Source organism: Centruroides sculpturatus, unplaced genomic scaffold (genome assembly GCF_000671375.1).
Source record: "Centruroides sculpturatus isolate CEXI.00-Female unplaced genomic scaffold, Cexi_2.0 scaffold982, whole genome shotgun sequence".
Taxonomy (NCBI): Eukaryota; Metazoa; Arthropoda; class Arachnida; order Scorpiones; family Buthidae; genus Centruroides; species Centruroides sculpturatus.
In genome coordinates, this window is record NW_019385200.1 from 1209 (window position 1) to 19976 (window position 18768).

An 18768-nucleotide genomic window follows, 5' to 3' on the forward strand; every position below is an offset into this window, starting at 1 on the left:
TAGACGAAGTTAAGAATATTAATTTATAATTAACGTAAAAAAATTAAATTTTGCAAATGAAGAAAAATGGATTGTAAAATAAAGATAATTATTGTTTAAATTCACCAATCTTTATCAAGAAAGAAATCTTTTTAAGCTAGATTGTTAGCATATATTATTAATATTATCAAACAAGTATTCTAATAAACGATAAAATATATTTTTCAACTTTAACGTGTCTTTCTTTCTTAAAAAAATACGTGTTAGCTGATGCCCTGGGTCGGAATTCACACGAAACTCAGTATTTTGGTTTATTATTCTTGCGGAATGATCATAGAAGTCACCCAATTTGATGATTACCCCTTGGGGATAGAGTTGGCCATCGAAAGATGGCGCTATCTGTTCATATATAAATATATATATATCATCACTGCAGTAATATAACAGTTCTTCCCTCATTTTTTATTGTTGCCATTTATTCCATTGCCACCTTGTACGACATTTTTACTGTTTATTTACGTCAAGTTCATTTTTACATCGAAATAAATCTACTTGAACTACATTTTTTTTTGTCCTAAATAATTGATTAACTAACAATTTTCTTCTCGTTTATCATATAAAAATTTTAAAATATATTTTTAATCAGCAATTTCTTTACTGAATATAATATTTAAATATATTTTCATCAATGGCTCCTTTACATTATACACAAAATACATCATTGTTATTCAGTTATATGCAATAAAGGTTTAAATAAATTAAACATTTTTTTTAAAGAATATTCAACGTCATTATAAAAATTTTTAAAAAGAATTAACGTTTAAATGTTCGTTAATATTCAATAATATTTTTTCAACTAATAATATTATAAGCATTATATTACCAAACTACCGCAAACTTATTAAAATTCAGCTTTAAATTAATTTGTGAAAGTCTTGTAATATTATTAAAACTTTAAAAATTCTTCTCAGATTATAAATATTTACAACATTATAAAATAAAATTTCCTATGTTAAAGGAATCAAAGATAATATAAGATATAAAATTAAAATTAGTTGATAGAATAACATAGGCACGTAGAGATAACTGATGGAAAGTTCTATAGAGATTTTATATTTTTACACACGTTTTCATTAATTCTATTATAAAAGATTTTAAATAATAAAAATTGCAGTTAAATTATAACTAGTAATACAGAAAATTAGATTAAATAATGATTTCAGAATCAGAATGTAAAATAACCTGATATTTTTTCTTCTTATGATGAAAAATATTCCAATTAAACCTTACGAAAATATAAAAAGTATTGTAAAAACTCAAATTTCTTTTTTATTTTATGATTTTCTACATGAAGAAATTTGACTTTTTCTTTTTAATACAGTAGAGCGTCGTTTATCCGAAAGCTGGTTATCCGAAACGTCTGTTATCCGAAAGCATGCCAGTTGGCAAATTTAAATTTTCGCTAGTGATGTGGCGCTGCAATCTTTGGCTATTTCTCGGGCTACTCAAATATTTTACGTTTTTGATACTAAATAAACTTCTGAAGTATATTTTTTTTATTGTTTTTATATTTTTCAATATATTTATTTTGTTTGTACAAAATAATAAAATAATTTTTAACGATACAATTGTCTTCGTTAAGCTTAACATCGACGAAACTTCAACGCGAAGCGACAAGCAACGGAAAAAAATTTCAACACGGAATAAATTAATATATTTTTTCGTACTTGATTCGTTATCCGATAAATAAGTTGTCCGAACAACTCCAGTTCTTAATTGATTTGGATGAACTACGCTCTACAGTACAGTCGACCCCCCTATAAGATTATAGATACGTTCCATTCTTTAGGAATCCGATTTCTTACGAGTCCTTCCGATCACAGCCAGACACGTGTGAAGTTTACGGACTACGGCTGATTGGAAAGTTTTTTCCTATAAAATATACGCTGGCTCTATTTTGGTTTTAACGACACACTAGTTAATTACGTCAGAAATCGATGATTTGTGAGTTATATTTTTTTTCTGTAAAATGTTTGTATAATTTTTATACATTTAATAGGTTTTATATTTCATATTTAATAATAATGTTATCGTCATCATCATCATATTTATTTTTACAACATATGAATTATATTATACGACATAATATACATCATACAGTTTAATACAGTGTTAGTTAATGTTAACAATAGAGAACAATTTTTCTGTCAAATGGAAATGTTACAAATAATTTGAGAGAAATACAACTAAGAATAGTAAATTTAAATTTTAGATATACAACTACATATAATTCTTATTTTGTTTAGACATCAATTATATTTACAAATGTGGTGAATCTACTGCTTTTTCAAGACAGCAGATGACTGTACAAACATTAATTTTCATTTGACAAATAGTATTGTTCTGAAACTTTTACAAAACAATTGTAAATTTTATATAGATCCGTTATATTAAGATTTTTTACACCTGATTTAAACTGCAGCACTAAGAAAACATAAGGCCTGCAATCCAGATTATATTTGTAGTTTTGGAGACTGTGTCATTGAAAAAAAGACATTAAATTCATCGTTCTAAACAAACAGTAAACTTTTTACTTTACATCGTCGAATTTCTTGCTAAAACTATAGTTTATTAATTTGTTGTAACACGTTATTTGTCAGTCACTAACGACTTAACAGTGAAATTTCCATACTTATTAAGTAAAAATTAATGGCTCTCCTACATAAAAAGTTTGCCAGTAAATGTGCCGGTATAAAAACTTTCAATAATTTGTTTTATTTTTAAACGTATAATATAGAGAGCATTCGGCAGAGCTTGTAATATTTTGTATAACACCGGTCAATTGAATTAGAGAAGAGAAAAACGAATACAATCCACTCACCATCTGAAAACAATTCAAAGTATAATAAATAAAACAGCACAAAATAATACTTTTTCTATTTACGATTATTCCTAAGTATTTCTCTTTCTTTAATAAAAATATATTTTTATTAAAGAATGAAAATGCATTTTGAATTAAAACGTTATAACTAATTTTATAATATTTTAAGAAATGATTAAACATTGCTGATGATTACAAAATAAATAACAAAATGAAAATTATTAAATTTAAATACACTTCCTTTTATATTACTTTAACATACTTAAGTACATTTCCTTTAGTTAATTTTTTACAAGCAACCATGAGTGTTGTTTGTATTTTATAATCAAAAATTCATATTTGCCGTATTATATAAATACGATATTCTGTAATAAAACTAAAAACAACACAATAATAAGACGTATTTACCCTTATCAAGAAATTTCTTTTGACGTAAAAAAATCCCCACATCGATATCCCGAAAGGTCTTCCTCCGAATCTCTTGATGAAACCTATGATCTGAAATTATGCAATTATTAATAAAATTACATTACATATGCAATTAAATTACTAAATAACGTACTTTAAATCTGTATATCGGCGAGAAGATAGAAGAGTTATACTTCCCTATGTTGATAAAACTGTCGTATATCTGAAGTATATTTATAAAAAAAATTTTTTAGTTTATTTTATAAATAGTTACATCTTATTACTTTCATGTTGATTACAACGATACTCACGATCGAGGTAAAACTTGATAATGCCCACGACACTATTATTGCTCCAGTTAAAAATATCACTGCAATTATTGCGATTGCCACACGAAAAATTATGCCAAGACGTACGAAGAGAACGATATATATTAGAAAGCAAGTTTGATAGACAAAAAAGCTGTATATAAGAGGGAGAAACGTTTTCCATTTCTCGTTGGCTTCTTCAAATATCTGCCAAATTTTCCAGAGTTTTTCCATTAGTTGATCAATAAAAGATTTTGTTGCATTCGTTGCAAACTGCAACTGAATAGAAATGTTTATCAATTTTTTTCCTAAAAGCGACAAAAATATAGCTGAAAGTAAAAGTATACAAATCGAGTGAGACGCTACATAAACTAACCAAAGTTCTATGCTGAAAACACAGAGCAGAGACATTTTATAATTGAAATGTACCGACTTTAATGCGAAATAACCGATGTACGAACTCATTGTGATACAACATAAGAGAAACAAAACGTAAAAACAAAAATAATAAATAATGTAACCTTCATATTTCTCGATAAATTCTTTTTCTTTCTTAAAATCTTTCATCAAATGATGAATATTAATCTTTCTCCTTTTCAAAATACTGAATTGTAAAGCTGTGTACAAGGAAGCGTTCCATGCAACGAATATAATGTAAAATTTATTATTTTCAAAAATCGATAATATTTGAATACAAACGCCTTCAGACGCAATCGTTACTGTAAATATTAATACCATCGTTTATAAAAATATTTCTAGTAAATTCGTATAAACTGTAAAAATTTTCGAGTTCTTCTTGATTTTTCTTGCTGACAATCACAAGTTTCCAACAAATTCAAAGCAAATACTTCGGAAACAGAAATCAAAGGTCGAAGTTTTGTGGCAATGCAATTGGTGTATGGTGAATGCATTTTGTTCGAAATAAGTGCAATGATTATTCCGTTGAACAGTCCCGATGTGCGCCAAAGTTAATCGTTGACTTCAATTACAATGTAACAGATTACAGATTCGGCAATATACACTTTTAAAAAGTTAGAATGACGCTTTTAGTCGTTTGTTCTTCGCTAGAATATAAGTTGAGGTTAATTCGTAAAGGAAAATATGATTCGTGGTTGACTGAGAGACACAATTGTGAAGATAATCGATAGCGTGACGTTAGCGAGTGTTTAATCTAATCACGTTACGGATTGTAAGTAACTGAATTTCTACTTGGAATCAATTTCCGATAAATTTCAATTTATATACTATTTTCAACACGTTGTTTGATAATATATTTGGTATCATTTTAAAATATAATGTCATATTGTTTTATTTTCACGTGTAGCATATTATTTTAAATTATAAATATTATTCTGTATTACTTTACAGCTTGAGGAATTTAAAGTGTAGGTTTGTGTTTACTTATTGTTTAATGTGTTAGGATTGAATAGACTTGGCACTGAATTACAATTATCTTACGAAAACAAAACCTTTATTAAAATGCTATTATTATCTCGCTACAGTTTTTTCGAAAGTCGACTTTTTCTGTGTCATGTGAATCTTCTACTCGCCATATCAGTTCAACTTATTTGTTTTGTGCTTTCTTATGCCTGTATATATAAGAGTTACGTGGACAATAACTAAGAACAACTGACTGACGATACAACTTTACTTATAAAAATATAAAGAATAGTTTTTATCTCACATTAGCATATACATATATTACTTGAACTTTTAAACTTCAAGAGTTTGATATTTCCGATACAAAAGAGCACGAGTAAAAATTTAATCGTATGTTTTGTTAACATATAAAATAATGACAAATGAAAATTTTGTTATTGTCGAATTTTATTCTTTTAATTGATAAAATAAACCTCATACACAATAAAGATTTTTATGTTTATGTTTAAAACTTTGTTCTCAATTTTGTGCAATTTTAACATAACATATTCTCTCACCATAATCATTTTATGAACTGTTTAAACTCATTTATGATAGCAATGTTACTGACTTTGTCGAGTTAAGAAATATCATTTATTCAATGAGTTATAACAAATATGAATGTCACAATCACCACACATGATTAAACAGAAGTATGGTTTTTTTAATTTGTTATTTCGTTTATTATGATATAATTATATTACAATATGCTTACATATTATTTATTTAAATCTTTTATTTACTTATAATTACTTTTGACATTTTTTTCACTTTGAAACAGAGATTTCATGTCGTAGAAAGTATTGTTCTATCACTCGTGTTTTGTTCCATACAAAAGTTATAATCTCAGTGTCATTAAGCCAATGGACATGCTTATAATTGACTATAATGACATTCATTTGTAAATTAATTATTGTAAAAAAATCTATATATATAATAACTCGTTTAAAAGTAGTGATATATTCTTTTCTATAAACACAAGTAAAAAAATTGGAGTAAATTTTAGATAATGAATTTGAAAAACGTGTCGATTTCGAACTTTTTCTCGTTCTCATTATATTTCGAGACAGACACGGTCAACTGTATATACAGGTATGCCTCGCCTTACGTCGGTAATTGGTTCCAGGAAAGCGACGTAAGTCGAATTTACTTGTCTCCGAATCTACTTGTCACTAGGCTAAACCATAAATTACCATTTCCGGTTCTGTATTTTATTTATTAAGCTTACAAACAATTTTATTAAATTTTAGTTTTTAATATAGTACAAAAAAAGTAATCTGAATTTACGAATGCATGTACTGTAAATACAGTACATACTTGTAAATGTATATATTTTAATGTGATTTTATGTGCTTTAAACGCTTTTCTAGTGATATTACGACTTCAATATTTGTGGCGGACAGACGTAAAGTCGAATAAAATGACTTAAACTTGATTTTTATTTTTCCATATACTTTTTTGACAAACGACGTATAATCGGGAACGACGTAACTCGAAACGACGTAAGTCGAGGTATACCTGTATTTACATAATCATGCGAGAATTATTCTATTGTAAAAAAAAATTATATCTTATTTCTTATTATTTCTTTATTTTGTTCATGACATATTTGATGATATTTTAATCACTCGAATGAGGTTATCGCTTCAAAATGTGCTATTAATTAACTAGTGAATGAACAAACTTTATTCTAACTTTTAGTCAGTATTGCTTATTCACGAATATACTTAAACTAGAATATACGAGTAAAGTGAATTCTTATCAATTAATAACAATCAATTTTTCATTTAATGTTTTGTTTCAGGTTGTAGAAAGACAAACACTTTTTATCTCTAAACGTTTCTTCCAGCACGAATCTTTGTCTACCTTTATAAAAATCAATAAGTAAATTAAAATGTTCTACGTTAGTCACATTCCATAAACTTATTAACGTTAAGTGATTTTGTAGAAAATTAATTAAATGCGCTAGAAACTTTGTAACGACGTCGTAGAAGATGTTTTAAAATAGCTTTTCTGATATCAACCTTGAGAAATTAATTGCAAAGTAAACTTTCGTAATTTCATATAGGTGTAGTATATCTAGACATTCTACAAATATATTTAGCTTTATTAAATTTCATTTTGCATTAACGTAGAAACAATGGAAACCAATTTTAAAGTGCTTTATATAACTTAATTAAGATTCTTTAACTAAATAATTTTATAAATTATATAAATATACCTTTGGTTAAAATTTAAAAATTTCAAAATTACGTAAGAGAGGTATATTAAAATTATATTTTTTTGTTGTATGCAAAATCGTTCATGATTATGTAATTACTTTTATGTTCTTCAAAAAACAAACAGTAAAAATAAAGTAAAATTCCTGTTGCAGTTTTGGCCGTTGTTGTTCGACTTTACGTCCGCCCGCCACAAATATTGAAGTCGTAATATCACTAGAAAAACGTTTAAAGCATATAAAATCATATTATACGAGTATGTTCTATATTTACAGTACACGCATTCGTAAATTTAGAATACTTTTTTCTGTACTATATTAAAAACTAAAATTTATTTGTTTGTAAGCTTAAAATTGATTTTTATTAACCATATATTATTAAAAATGCATTAATAAATAAAATACAGAACAGGTAATAATAATTTATGGTTTAGCCTAGTGACAAGTAGATTCGGAGACTTACGTCGTTTTCCTGGAACCAATTAACGACGTAAGGCGAGGTATACCTGTATAATATAATAGAAAAGTTAAAACTACGATAGAAATAAATAATCTTTATCAACGTTGTTGTTTTACTCGTAGCAACTCCGAGCTCAACTGTTAATACTACAATAAAAAAATAAGTAAACTTTGTAACAATTAATTAATTTGACGACTATGTAATGTTGTAGCAAAAAATTCTTGACAATTGTTCATTTTCAAAATGTCTTATGAGAGCTCTTTCAAATTCAGTATATTAGCGCAGTATGTGTTTAACACTTACGTAAAGTTGCCATCTCTCTGCTTGTACAATACTTTTCTTGTCACCAGCTTGAAGTTGACTTTTTCAATAGGTATTCAATAATGAAAAAATTTTTTGACTTCGCATCTGCGTCAGCTTGTTCATTTCCTCTTACACATACATCCTGAGATTGTAATGAGAAATTGTAAAGTTGTAATGTGAAATTACTTGCAAAAAGTGACAAATCATTCCAAATGTTTTAGAATGATTTGACACTTTTCAAATCAAAAATGTTTTGGAAACAAGATATATTGTTTATTAAAGCAATTATAGAAGAATTGAATGACGCAATCACTTCGTACGATAAAGCAGAAATATAGCTTTTTTAGTTTATTTTTCTTTTATTTTCCTATGATTATATTACAATATGTTCACATCTTATTATTTTATTTCGCTTATGTATTTAGTTATCGGCAATTGTCACCTTTTCAAATAATCATAAAAATACATTTCTGTGTGTAATTTATTAAAAAGTCTAAACAATTATAATTTAGAACTTTTAATTATATGCGTAGATATTTACGTGCTCTCACATTGCATGAGCGATTTAATAGATAGGTAAAGAGTGGTTTAAAAACAATGAACAACAGTAGTTTTTGTAACTAAAATGCTCATTAATTGACCTAAGTATTTTCAGTAATGAAATTAAAAATCACAAAAAGTTGCTAGGACTTAAGGTAAAAACCACAGGACAAACATTAAGAAAAACACTAAAATAAACACAAGTCTGAATACAACAATATACAATTTTCACGAGGTTGATTAAAAAAGATTTCTTTTCGTGCGATTTGTGTGTAAAAGATTATTCATGCTAAATTTGTTGTTGTAACATTGAATCATTTGTATAACGTTTAAACAAATATACGTACAATTTTGACTTTTATATATTTATAGAAAAATGCATAATTATATATAATAGAAAGTCCAGAACAGTTTTAAAATTTAAGAATTTCGTAAACATTAAATTTACTTGATTGGATGTAAATTTAAATCAAATAATTAGTTTTGTCTTTAATAAATATGTATTTATATATATTTATAATTTGAAAATTCCTAAACGATTATTTACAGATTTTAGACGAATCACAAATTACATATTTTAGATTGAAATTTTTGTGAGACTTTGCACGATGTTTTTAATGCATCCATTTCAACCGTTGTTACTTTTTTTCTTTTATACCCCAGTCTTTCTCTATGCCTAACAAAATGCTTTTATCAATAGCATTATATATATATATTTTACTTGATCTAGTTATTTCTTTTCTCCACCATACTCCATTTAATCTTTAAACTGCTTTCTTATTTTGTGTTAATCTTGTATTAATTTCTAATACATGTTTTCCAAATTAATAAATTTGTATTCCAAGATAATTGTGATGTTAATATCTCCCAATCTTTTTTTTATTCCATTCTTGTCTGTTTTAGCCCCACCTATGCACAAATATATTGTGCATAGGTGTATATATCACTCGTGTTTATATAAAAAACTCTACTATAATATTTTTGTTTTATTTTTATTGTCACATATTTTAGATTATTTTTATCCTCTGCTGTTATTATCTGATCATCTGCAAATTGCAATGTAAACAATTGTTTATTGTTAATATCTATTCTCAAAATGAGTGAGTTTCCAAAAGAAGTTTATTGTGAGTTTTCAAAAAAAAAAAAAAAAAAAAATCNAAATTGATAACTCAGCTGAAATCATCTTCAGTGTTATGTTTACTTAGCTCCTCTGAACACTGCAGAACATCTTTGTGAAAAAGTTCCTGTCGTGTCGCTATATTATTATGCCCTGTATATCACACAACATTGAAATATGGAAAAAATACTTTTATCGCATTGTAGGTACCGGTACTATGGGGTCGATTTGACCTGAAACTGAAATAAACATAAGCGGAATGACTTTAAAACTATCGAACGTGTGTCACATACTTAGAAATAACTTACTATAAAATACGTGGCAGGCTAGGCAACTAATCGGGATAGTTTCAAAAAAAAAAAAAAACCATATTTTAAACAAGGTTTAAGTTAAATAGACCCCAATAGTAACTGAGCAGGTTTAAATATAAATTGAATTGTATAAAAGTTTAAAATGCAGGTGAATTTTTACAGTGTTAGAGTTGAATAAATTTACAATGAATGAAATTTTATTACATTGCAATTTATCGTCTCGACACTTTGTAGTGTTATTATTAGAGTATAACAATTATCAGACGATTATCGAGAGAAACGTAATTGAATACCATGAAATAATTACGAAGAAATTATATCGAATTGATTGTAATAAATTGCATCTCTGCTTTAAATAGAAGCCTATTTATCGATCTTTTAGAGTAATTCTCTGTGATTATGAAACTTAAATCTTATATAACTTCAATTTCATAAATGTCGTAAAACTTTTTGAATNTATACAAGTTTAAAATGCAGGTGAATTTTTACAGTGTTACCGTTGAATAAATTTACAATGAATGAAATTTTATTACAGTGCAATTTATTGTCTCGACATTTTGTAGTGTTATTATTAAAATGCAACAATTATCAAACAATTATCGAGAGAAACGTAATTGAATACCATGAAATAATTACGAAGAAGTATATATCGAATTGATTGTTTAATACATTACATCTCTGCTTTAAATAGAAGCCTATTTATCGATCTTTTAGAGTAATTCTCTGTTGTAATCATTGTGATTATGAAACTTAAATCTTATATAAATTCAAATTCATAAATGTCGTAAAACTTTTCGATCAATAGATATTGGTTTTCGATTTAGGAAATGCAAATAGAAATAAAATTTATGAAAACGTAAATATACAATATTAAATTAAAGAATATATCTATTATGTTTATCAGATTAGTAGTGGTTTGGTTCANGATTGTAATAAATTGCATCTCTGCTTTAAATAGAAGCCTATTTATCGATCTTTTAGAGTAATTCTCTGTGATTATGAAACTTAAATCTTATATAACTTCAATTTCATAAATGTCGTAAAACTTTTTGAATCAATAAATATTGGTTTTCGATTTAGGAAATGCAAATGGAAATAAAATTTATGAAAACGTAAATCTACAATATTAAATTAAAGAATATATCTTTATGTTTATCAGATTAGTAGTGGTTTGGTTCATACTGATCACAAAATTAATTTTTCGAGTAAATTACTGTCGAATAAATTAAAATTACAAAAATATATTTTAAATTAAATTCAGATTGCAATTAAATATTTGTCGAATGGAATTATTTCAGATCACAAAATTTAATTATGTTAATTTTATTTTAACAATAAAAGAAAGCTTCTGTATTAATTATTAAATGTTTTAATATCAAGAAAATTAAAACACGATAATTGTATGAAATAATATAACACCAAAACAAAATTATATTTGAATATTTTTTTATTTTTAAATGAATAGATTAAATAAGTTTATTTTATTTAAGCTTTTCCAGTTTTTTTATCCAGTTTATCTAAAACGTGAAATGTTCTTGGTCTAATTTCTGATATTTTATAAATTAATGTGAAATCCGGATTTTCTACCGATTTTTTCCCCGATCAATGTTTCGTTTTACCTAAAATCCCAATTAAATTCTCTAAGAAACTAGAGTGAAAAATAACTTGGATGAGGGAGAAATTTNATAATACTAATCCTAATTTTTATTTATATAAAATTACAGAATGCGATTCTAATGGATTTTGAAGCATTTCAAGTGAAATTATTTATCAACAGTTGGCCATAAAAACATTACACAGCCTTATAGAAGCTGTAACAAAAGATCAATGTCAAGTCAATTTTACTAGCAAAAAAATTAATGTATTAAATTTAATAAACAAAAAACATTAGATGTACAGTACCTGGCTGAATCAAACACAGTAATTTATAAAACTTATTAAATTATTTCACAACGTATAATGAATAATTTTTATTTAAATATAAACAGATAAAAAAACTGTTTTAAAACTGCATTGTTCTCTTTGCGATATTTTATCTTACGAACAATTCTTAATTAAACAAGTAAAAAACATAACTTTATTATATTTTTTTATAATTATTATATTTATCAATTTCCCTATTTCACTTTGTCTTATTCTATGATATTATTTTAAGTTGTCGTGTTTTAATTTACTTGAATATTAGAACGAATTGTAAAAATTATTACAAAATAATAAATTTGATAATTAGAAGGAATATATCGAACTTCCCTTATTTATTTAAGATTTGTGATCGAAATATAAATTTTCTGATCAGTCTGACCCAAACCACTTAAACCATATCAGATAAATATATCAGATATATCCTTGTAATTTAATATTGTATATATACGTTGTCATAAATTTTATTTCCATTTGCATTTCCTAAATCGAAAAGCTATTAGCCATTGATCGGTAAGTTTTACGACATTTATGAAATTGAATTTATATAAGATTTAAGTTTCATAATCACAATGATTACAACAGAAAATTAATCTAAGAGATCGATAAATAGGCTTCTATTTAAAGCATGAATGCAATTTATTAGACAATCAATTCGGTATAATTTCTTCGTAATTATTTTATGGTATTCAATTACGTTTGTCTCGATAATCGTCTGATAATTGTACTTTAACAATAACACTACAAAGTGTCGAGACGATAAATTGAACTGTAATAAAATTTCATTCATTGTAAATTTATTCAACGGTAAAACTGTAAAATTCACTCGCATTTTAAATATTTCAAACTTTTATACAATTCAATTTATATTTAAATCTGCTCAGGTAGTATTGAGTCTATTTAACTCAACCCTTGTTTGGACTATGTTTCTTTTGGAAACTATGACGATTACGAATATTAAAGCAGTTAAAGAATTATATAGATTATTGAAAAATATTGGGGAAAAAATCAAAAGGACTAAGACAGAAATGTTGTATGTCACCAACTTCATTTAAAATCTAAGTAAAAGAAGTATAAAAAATATGAAAAAGCAAATGTTATGATATGGTAACAAATATTAACAATACACCAATATTTACATTGCAATTTTCAAATGATCAAATGATAATAAGGATAAACTAAAGTACATGACAATAAAAATAAAACAAGAATATTTTAGAGGAAACTTATATATTAACATTAGTGAAACAATATATTTTTGCATAGGTGAGGCTAAAACAGACACAAAAATAGAGGAAGGAGAAAAGTTTGAAAGATGTTAACATCACAATTATCTTGGAATACAAATTCATCAAGATGGAAGAGATACATTGGAAATTAATACAAAATTAGCATAAGTAAGAAAGCAGTTAAAAAATTAAATGGAGTATGGTGGAGTGAAGAATTATATATGTATATAACGGTTGAAATGGATGCATTAAGAAGATCGTGCAAAATCTCAAAAAAAAGAAATAATAACTAATGAGAGATTCAAAGACCTAATAGAATTGAAGCTATTAAAAGACCTAATGGGCTTTGGAAAAAATAAAGAGAAGAAACTTATTTAGTTTGGAAAAAGTAAGAGTGACAAGAGACTCCCGAAAATGTCAATGGAATAATTTCATATAAAAGTAGAAAGAGAAGAAGACCGAGACGAACTCGGTACGTCGGAGTATAATTAGCGTATTGTGAAAAGACGAATGGTGTATGGATAGAGAGAGAGATGGAAAGGGTTCCTGCAGATCTAGAGGCGACTTCAAACGCCATAACCCGGATACAGATACTGTAGACAGATTATGTAAACAGAAAATATATTTCAAATTATTAGAAAATGCATAGAAATATAACCGATAACTTCGTAATATAAGTAACGTTAAATTTAAAATAATTGTACACGTGTTATTGGAAATATCTAAAGCATCGATTTCATTGACATAAATCTCGAAACAGAAATTCCTCGTAAAATAGAAATGTCTTTTATTGACTTTAAATTATTTCAGGCAGGAATGTAATCATTTCAATCCAAATTATGTAATTTATGACTCGTCTGAAATCTTTTAATAATCGTTTGAGAATTTCCAAATTTTGAATATTAATAAATATATATTTATTAAAGGCAAAACTTACTATTTAATTTAAATTTTCTTTCAAACGAAGAATTCCTAAATTTTAAAACTGTTCTGTACATTCTATTATATATAATTACGTATTTTTCTATAATATATAAAAGTCGAAATGTCTTTGTACGTATATTTGTTTTAACGTTTTACAAATGATTTTATATTACGGCAGCAAATTTAACAAGAACTTTCGCACACAAATCGTACGAAAAGAATCCTTTTTAAATCAATTCCATGAAAACTGTATAATGTTGTATTGAGTGTTGTGTTTATTGCAGTGTTTTTCTTAATGTTTGTTCTGTGGTTATTACTCTAAATTTTAGCAACTTTTTGTGATTTTTATTTTTATTAATGTAAATACATAGGTCAATTAATGAACATTTTAGTTTCAAAAACTACTGTTTTGTAACCTTTTTAAACCACTCTTGACCAATTCCTTGAATCGCCCAAGCAACGCAGGGAAAACGTAAATATCTATGCATATAATTAAAGGTTTTTAATTATAATTGTGTAAACTCTTTAATAAATTACAAGCGAAAATGTATTTTTCTGATTAATCGAAACGGTGACAATTGCCGATAACTAAATAAATAAGCGAAATAAAATTTAACTCTAAACTATATCTTTTAATGCGAATGGTAACTATTCTGAATATTCTGGTAAATGAACTTGTATCGTTAGACATTTAAGCTTAGTCGTTGTTTCTCTTAATATCAATACTACAATTAAATGGAGAGGCATTCATCGAATTTAATGTTAAATATTAAATATAGGTATCTACCACGAAGAATATAGAGTGAAATTTATAATCAATTACGTATACAAAAATCAAATAACGTATCGCAAATGGAATAAAATTCGAAATTTATTGATGGCGAATTGTTTCCAAGCAACAATTCAGTTTTTACAATCCGTAAGATGATTGGATTAAACACTGGTTAACGTCACCGTATTGATTTTCTACAATTGCGTCTATCAACCAATCACTAACCATCTTATGGTTTACATATTCACTTCATGGAATATTCTACTGGAGACAAAACGACTTAAAGCGTTGTTCTACTTTTGTATTTATTTCGATTACTCAGTTTGCAAACTGTGGATATTTCCGAATCTGTATTCTGTTACTTTATAATTGAAGTCAACGATTAACTTTAGTGCACTTCAGGACTGCATAACGAAAGAATCTTTGCACTTGTTTCGTTCAAAATGCATTCACCACACAGCAATTGCATTGCCACAAAACTTCGACCTTTCATTTCTGTTTTTGAAGTATTTAGTTTGAATATTTTCGAAACATGCGATTGTCAAAAAGAAAAATCAAGAAGAACGCGAAAATTTTTCACTCTTTATACGAATTTTCTCGAAATATTTCTATGGACGATTGTATTAATGTTCACAGTAACGATTGCGTCTGATAGCGTTTGCATTCAAATATTTTCGATATTTGGAAATAACAAATTTTACATTATAATCGTTCTGTGGAATGCTTCCTTGTACGCAGCGCTACTATTCAGTATTTTGCGAAGAAGAAAGCTTAATATTCATCATTTGATGAAAGATTTTAAGGAAGAAGTAGAATTTATCGAGAAACACGAAGGTTACATTATTTATTATTTTTGTTTTTACGTTTTGTTTCTCTTATGTTGTGTCACAATTAGTTCGTACATTGGTTATTCTGCATTAAAGTCGGTACATCTCAATTATAAAATGTCTCTTCTCTATGTTTTTGGCGTAGAACTTTGGATAATTTATCTAGCGTCTCACTCGATTTGTGTACTTTTGTTTTCAATTATTTTTTTGTCACTTTTAGGAAAAAAATTGATAAACATTTCTATTCAGTTGCAGTTTGCAAAGAATGCAACAAAATCTTTTATTGATCAACTAATGGAAAAACTCTGGGAAATTTGGCAGATATTTGAAGAAGTCAACGATAAATGGAAGGTGATACACCCTCTTATTTACAGTTTTTCCGTTTATCAAACTTGCTTTTATATATATATCGCTCTCTTCGTACGTCTTGATATAATTTTTCGTGTGGCAATTGCAATAATTGCAGTGATATTTTTAACTGGAGCAATAATAGCGTCGTGGGCATTATCAAGTTTTACCTCGATCGTAAGTATTGATCTAATAAATATTCAAGTTATAAGATGAAACTTAAACTAAAAAATTTTTTTATAAATATACTTCAGATATACGACAGTTTTATCAACATAGGGAAGTATAACTCTTCTATTTTGTCGCCGATATACAGATTTAAAGTACGTTATTTATTAATCTTATTGCATATGTAATGTAATTTTATTAATAATTGCATAATTTCAGATCATTTGTTTCATGAAGAGATTCGGAGGAAGACCTTTCGGAATATCTGTGTGGGGATTTTTTTACGTCAAAAGAAATTTTTTGATAAGGGTAAATACGTCTTATTATAGTTTTGTTTTTAGTTTTGTTACAGAATATCGTATTCATATATTACGGCAAATTTTAATTTTCGATGATAAAACACAAATTGCAATCATGGTTATCTTAAAAAATTGACAAAACGGAATATTGTTCAATCTGAAAAATCTTATATTGTTTATTAATTTTTATAGTCTGGATATCAGCAATGTCTAATAATTTCTTAAAATATTATAAAATTAGTTATAACGCTTCAATTCAAAATGCATTTTTAGTATGGTGTTTAAAGAAGAGTGAAATATCTAGAAATAATCATAAATAGAAAAAATATTTTTGCTGCTGTTTTATTTATTATAATTTAAATTGTTTTCAGGTGGTGAGTGGATTTTATTCGGTTTTATCTTCTTTAATTGAATTGACCGGTGCTCTACAAAATAAAAGATGCTCTGCAAAAAGCTCTTTAAACTATACGTTTAAGAATGAAACAAATAATTGAAAGTTTTTATACCGGCAAATTAACTGGCAAACTTTTTATGTAGGATAGCTACTGATAGCTAAATTTTTACTGAAGAAGTATGGAAATTTCACTGTTAATCCGTTAGTGACTGACAAATATCGTGTTTCAACAAATTCATAAACAATACTTTTAGCAAAAAACTCGACGATACTGTAAAAATAAAAAGTTTTACACCTCTATTTTTTATTTCTTTATTTCATTGTTATCTGATATGTTCTGTTCTACTTTATTTTATGAAATCATAACAGGTAGAATATAACGATTCTTGTGCGAAAGTAGTTAGTAAAGAAAAACACATAATAGAATCTAGTACTATTAAATAAATGTACTTAATTCACAGAATTAAGAAATAAAAATCGTTATAATATTCTTTATTATACAGGAAATCAGTTTTATAGTATTCTTTATTATACAGGAAATCAGTTTTATATACTATATCAGTTTTATATACAGTTATATTATACATAAAATTTGTTTTATTTTTCTTTATTATACAGGAAATCAGTTTTATAGTATTCTTTATTATACAGGAAATCAGTTTTATATACTATATCAGTTTTATATACAGTTATATTATACATAAAATTTGTTTTATTTTTCTTTATTATACAGGAAATCAGTTTTATAGTATTCTTTATTATACAGGAAATCAGTTTTATATACTATATCAGTTTTATATACAGTTATATTATACAGGAAATCAGTTTTATATATAGTTATTATACAGGAAATCAGTTTTATAATATTCTTTATTATACAGGAAATCAGTTTACATTGTTCAAATTTGCCTCTAGAGAGCAAATTTGAACAATGTGTAGTTTAAAAGTGCATAAATGCTAAATGGAATTCCTGTTTCGTAAATTTTACAATCATAACTGGTATCGTGGGGGCTGCGCAGCATTTTACATTAAAAGAAATTTCTTGATAAGGGTAAATACGTCTTATTATAGTTTTGTTACAGAATATCGTATTTATATATTACGGCAAATTTTAATTTTCGATGATAAAACACAAATTGCAATCATGGTTACCTTAAAAAATTGACAGAACGGAATATTGTTCAATCTGAAAAATCTTATATTGTTATTAATTTCTATCGTCTGAATATCAGCAAAATCTAATTATTTCTTAAAATATTATAAAATTAGTTATAACGCTTCAATTCAAAATGCATTTTTAGTATGGTGTTTAAAGAAGAGTGAAATATCTAGAAATAATCATAAATAGAAAAAATATTTTTGCTGCTGTTTTATTTATTATAATTTAAATTGTTTTCAGGTGGTGAGTGGATTTTATTCGGTTTTATCTTCTTTAATTGAATTGACCGGTGTTCTACAAAATAAAAGATGCTCTGCAAAAAGCTCTTTAAACTATACGTTTAAGAATGAAACAAATAATTGAAAGTTTTTATACCGGCAAATTAACTGGCAAACTTTTTATGTAGGATAGCTACTGATAGCTAAATTTTTACTGAAGAAGTATGGAAATTTCACTGTTAATCCGTTAGTGACTGACAAATATCGTGTTTCAACAAATTCATAAACAATACTTTTAGCAAAAAACTCGACGATACTGTAAAAATAAAAAGTTTTACACCTCTATTTTTTATTTCTTTATTTCATTGTTATCTGATATGTTCTGTTCTACTTTATTTTATGAAATCATAACAGGTAGAATATAACGATTCTTGTGCGAAAGTACTTAGTAAAGAAAAACACGTAATAGAATCTAGTACTATTAAATAAAAGTACTTAATTCACAGAATTAAGAAATAAAAATCGTTATAATGTTTTTTATTATACAGGAAATCAGTTTTATAATT

At 26.2% G+C, this 18768-nt stretch overlaps 1 protein-coding gene across 2 annotated transcripts; it reads left to right on the forward strand.

Moving 5' to 3' along the window:
• The first annotated feature begins 14410 nt into the window (after positions 1–14410).
• On the forward strand, positions 14411–17211 carry LOC111636069. 2 transcript variants are annotated; one of them, XM_023381231.1, is made up of 5 exons: positions 14411–15967; positions 16083–16141; positions 16219–16287; positions 16352–16441; positions 16803–17211. In XM_023381231.1, exons 1-5 carry the CDS (start codon positions 15961–15963, stop codon positions 16923–16925), a joined length of 348 nt encoding a protein of 115 aa, XP_023236999.1. In that variant the 5' UTR covers positions 14411–15960; the 3' UTR covers positions 16926–17211. The 2 variants fall into 2 exon arrangements, with proteins under 2 accessions (XP_023236999.1, XP_023236998.1); XM_023381230.1 differs by having other exon boundaries at positions 14415–16141.
• The last annotated feature ends 1557 nt before the right edge of the window (positions 17212–18768 follow it).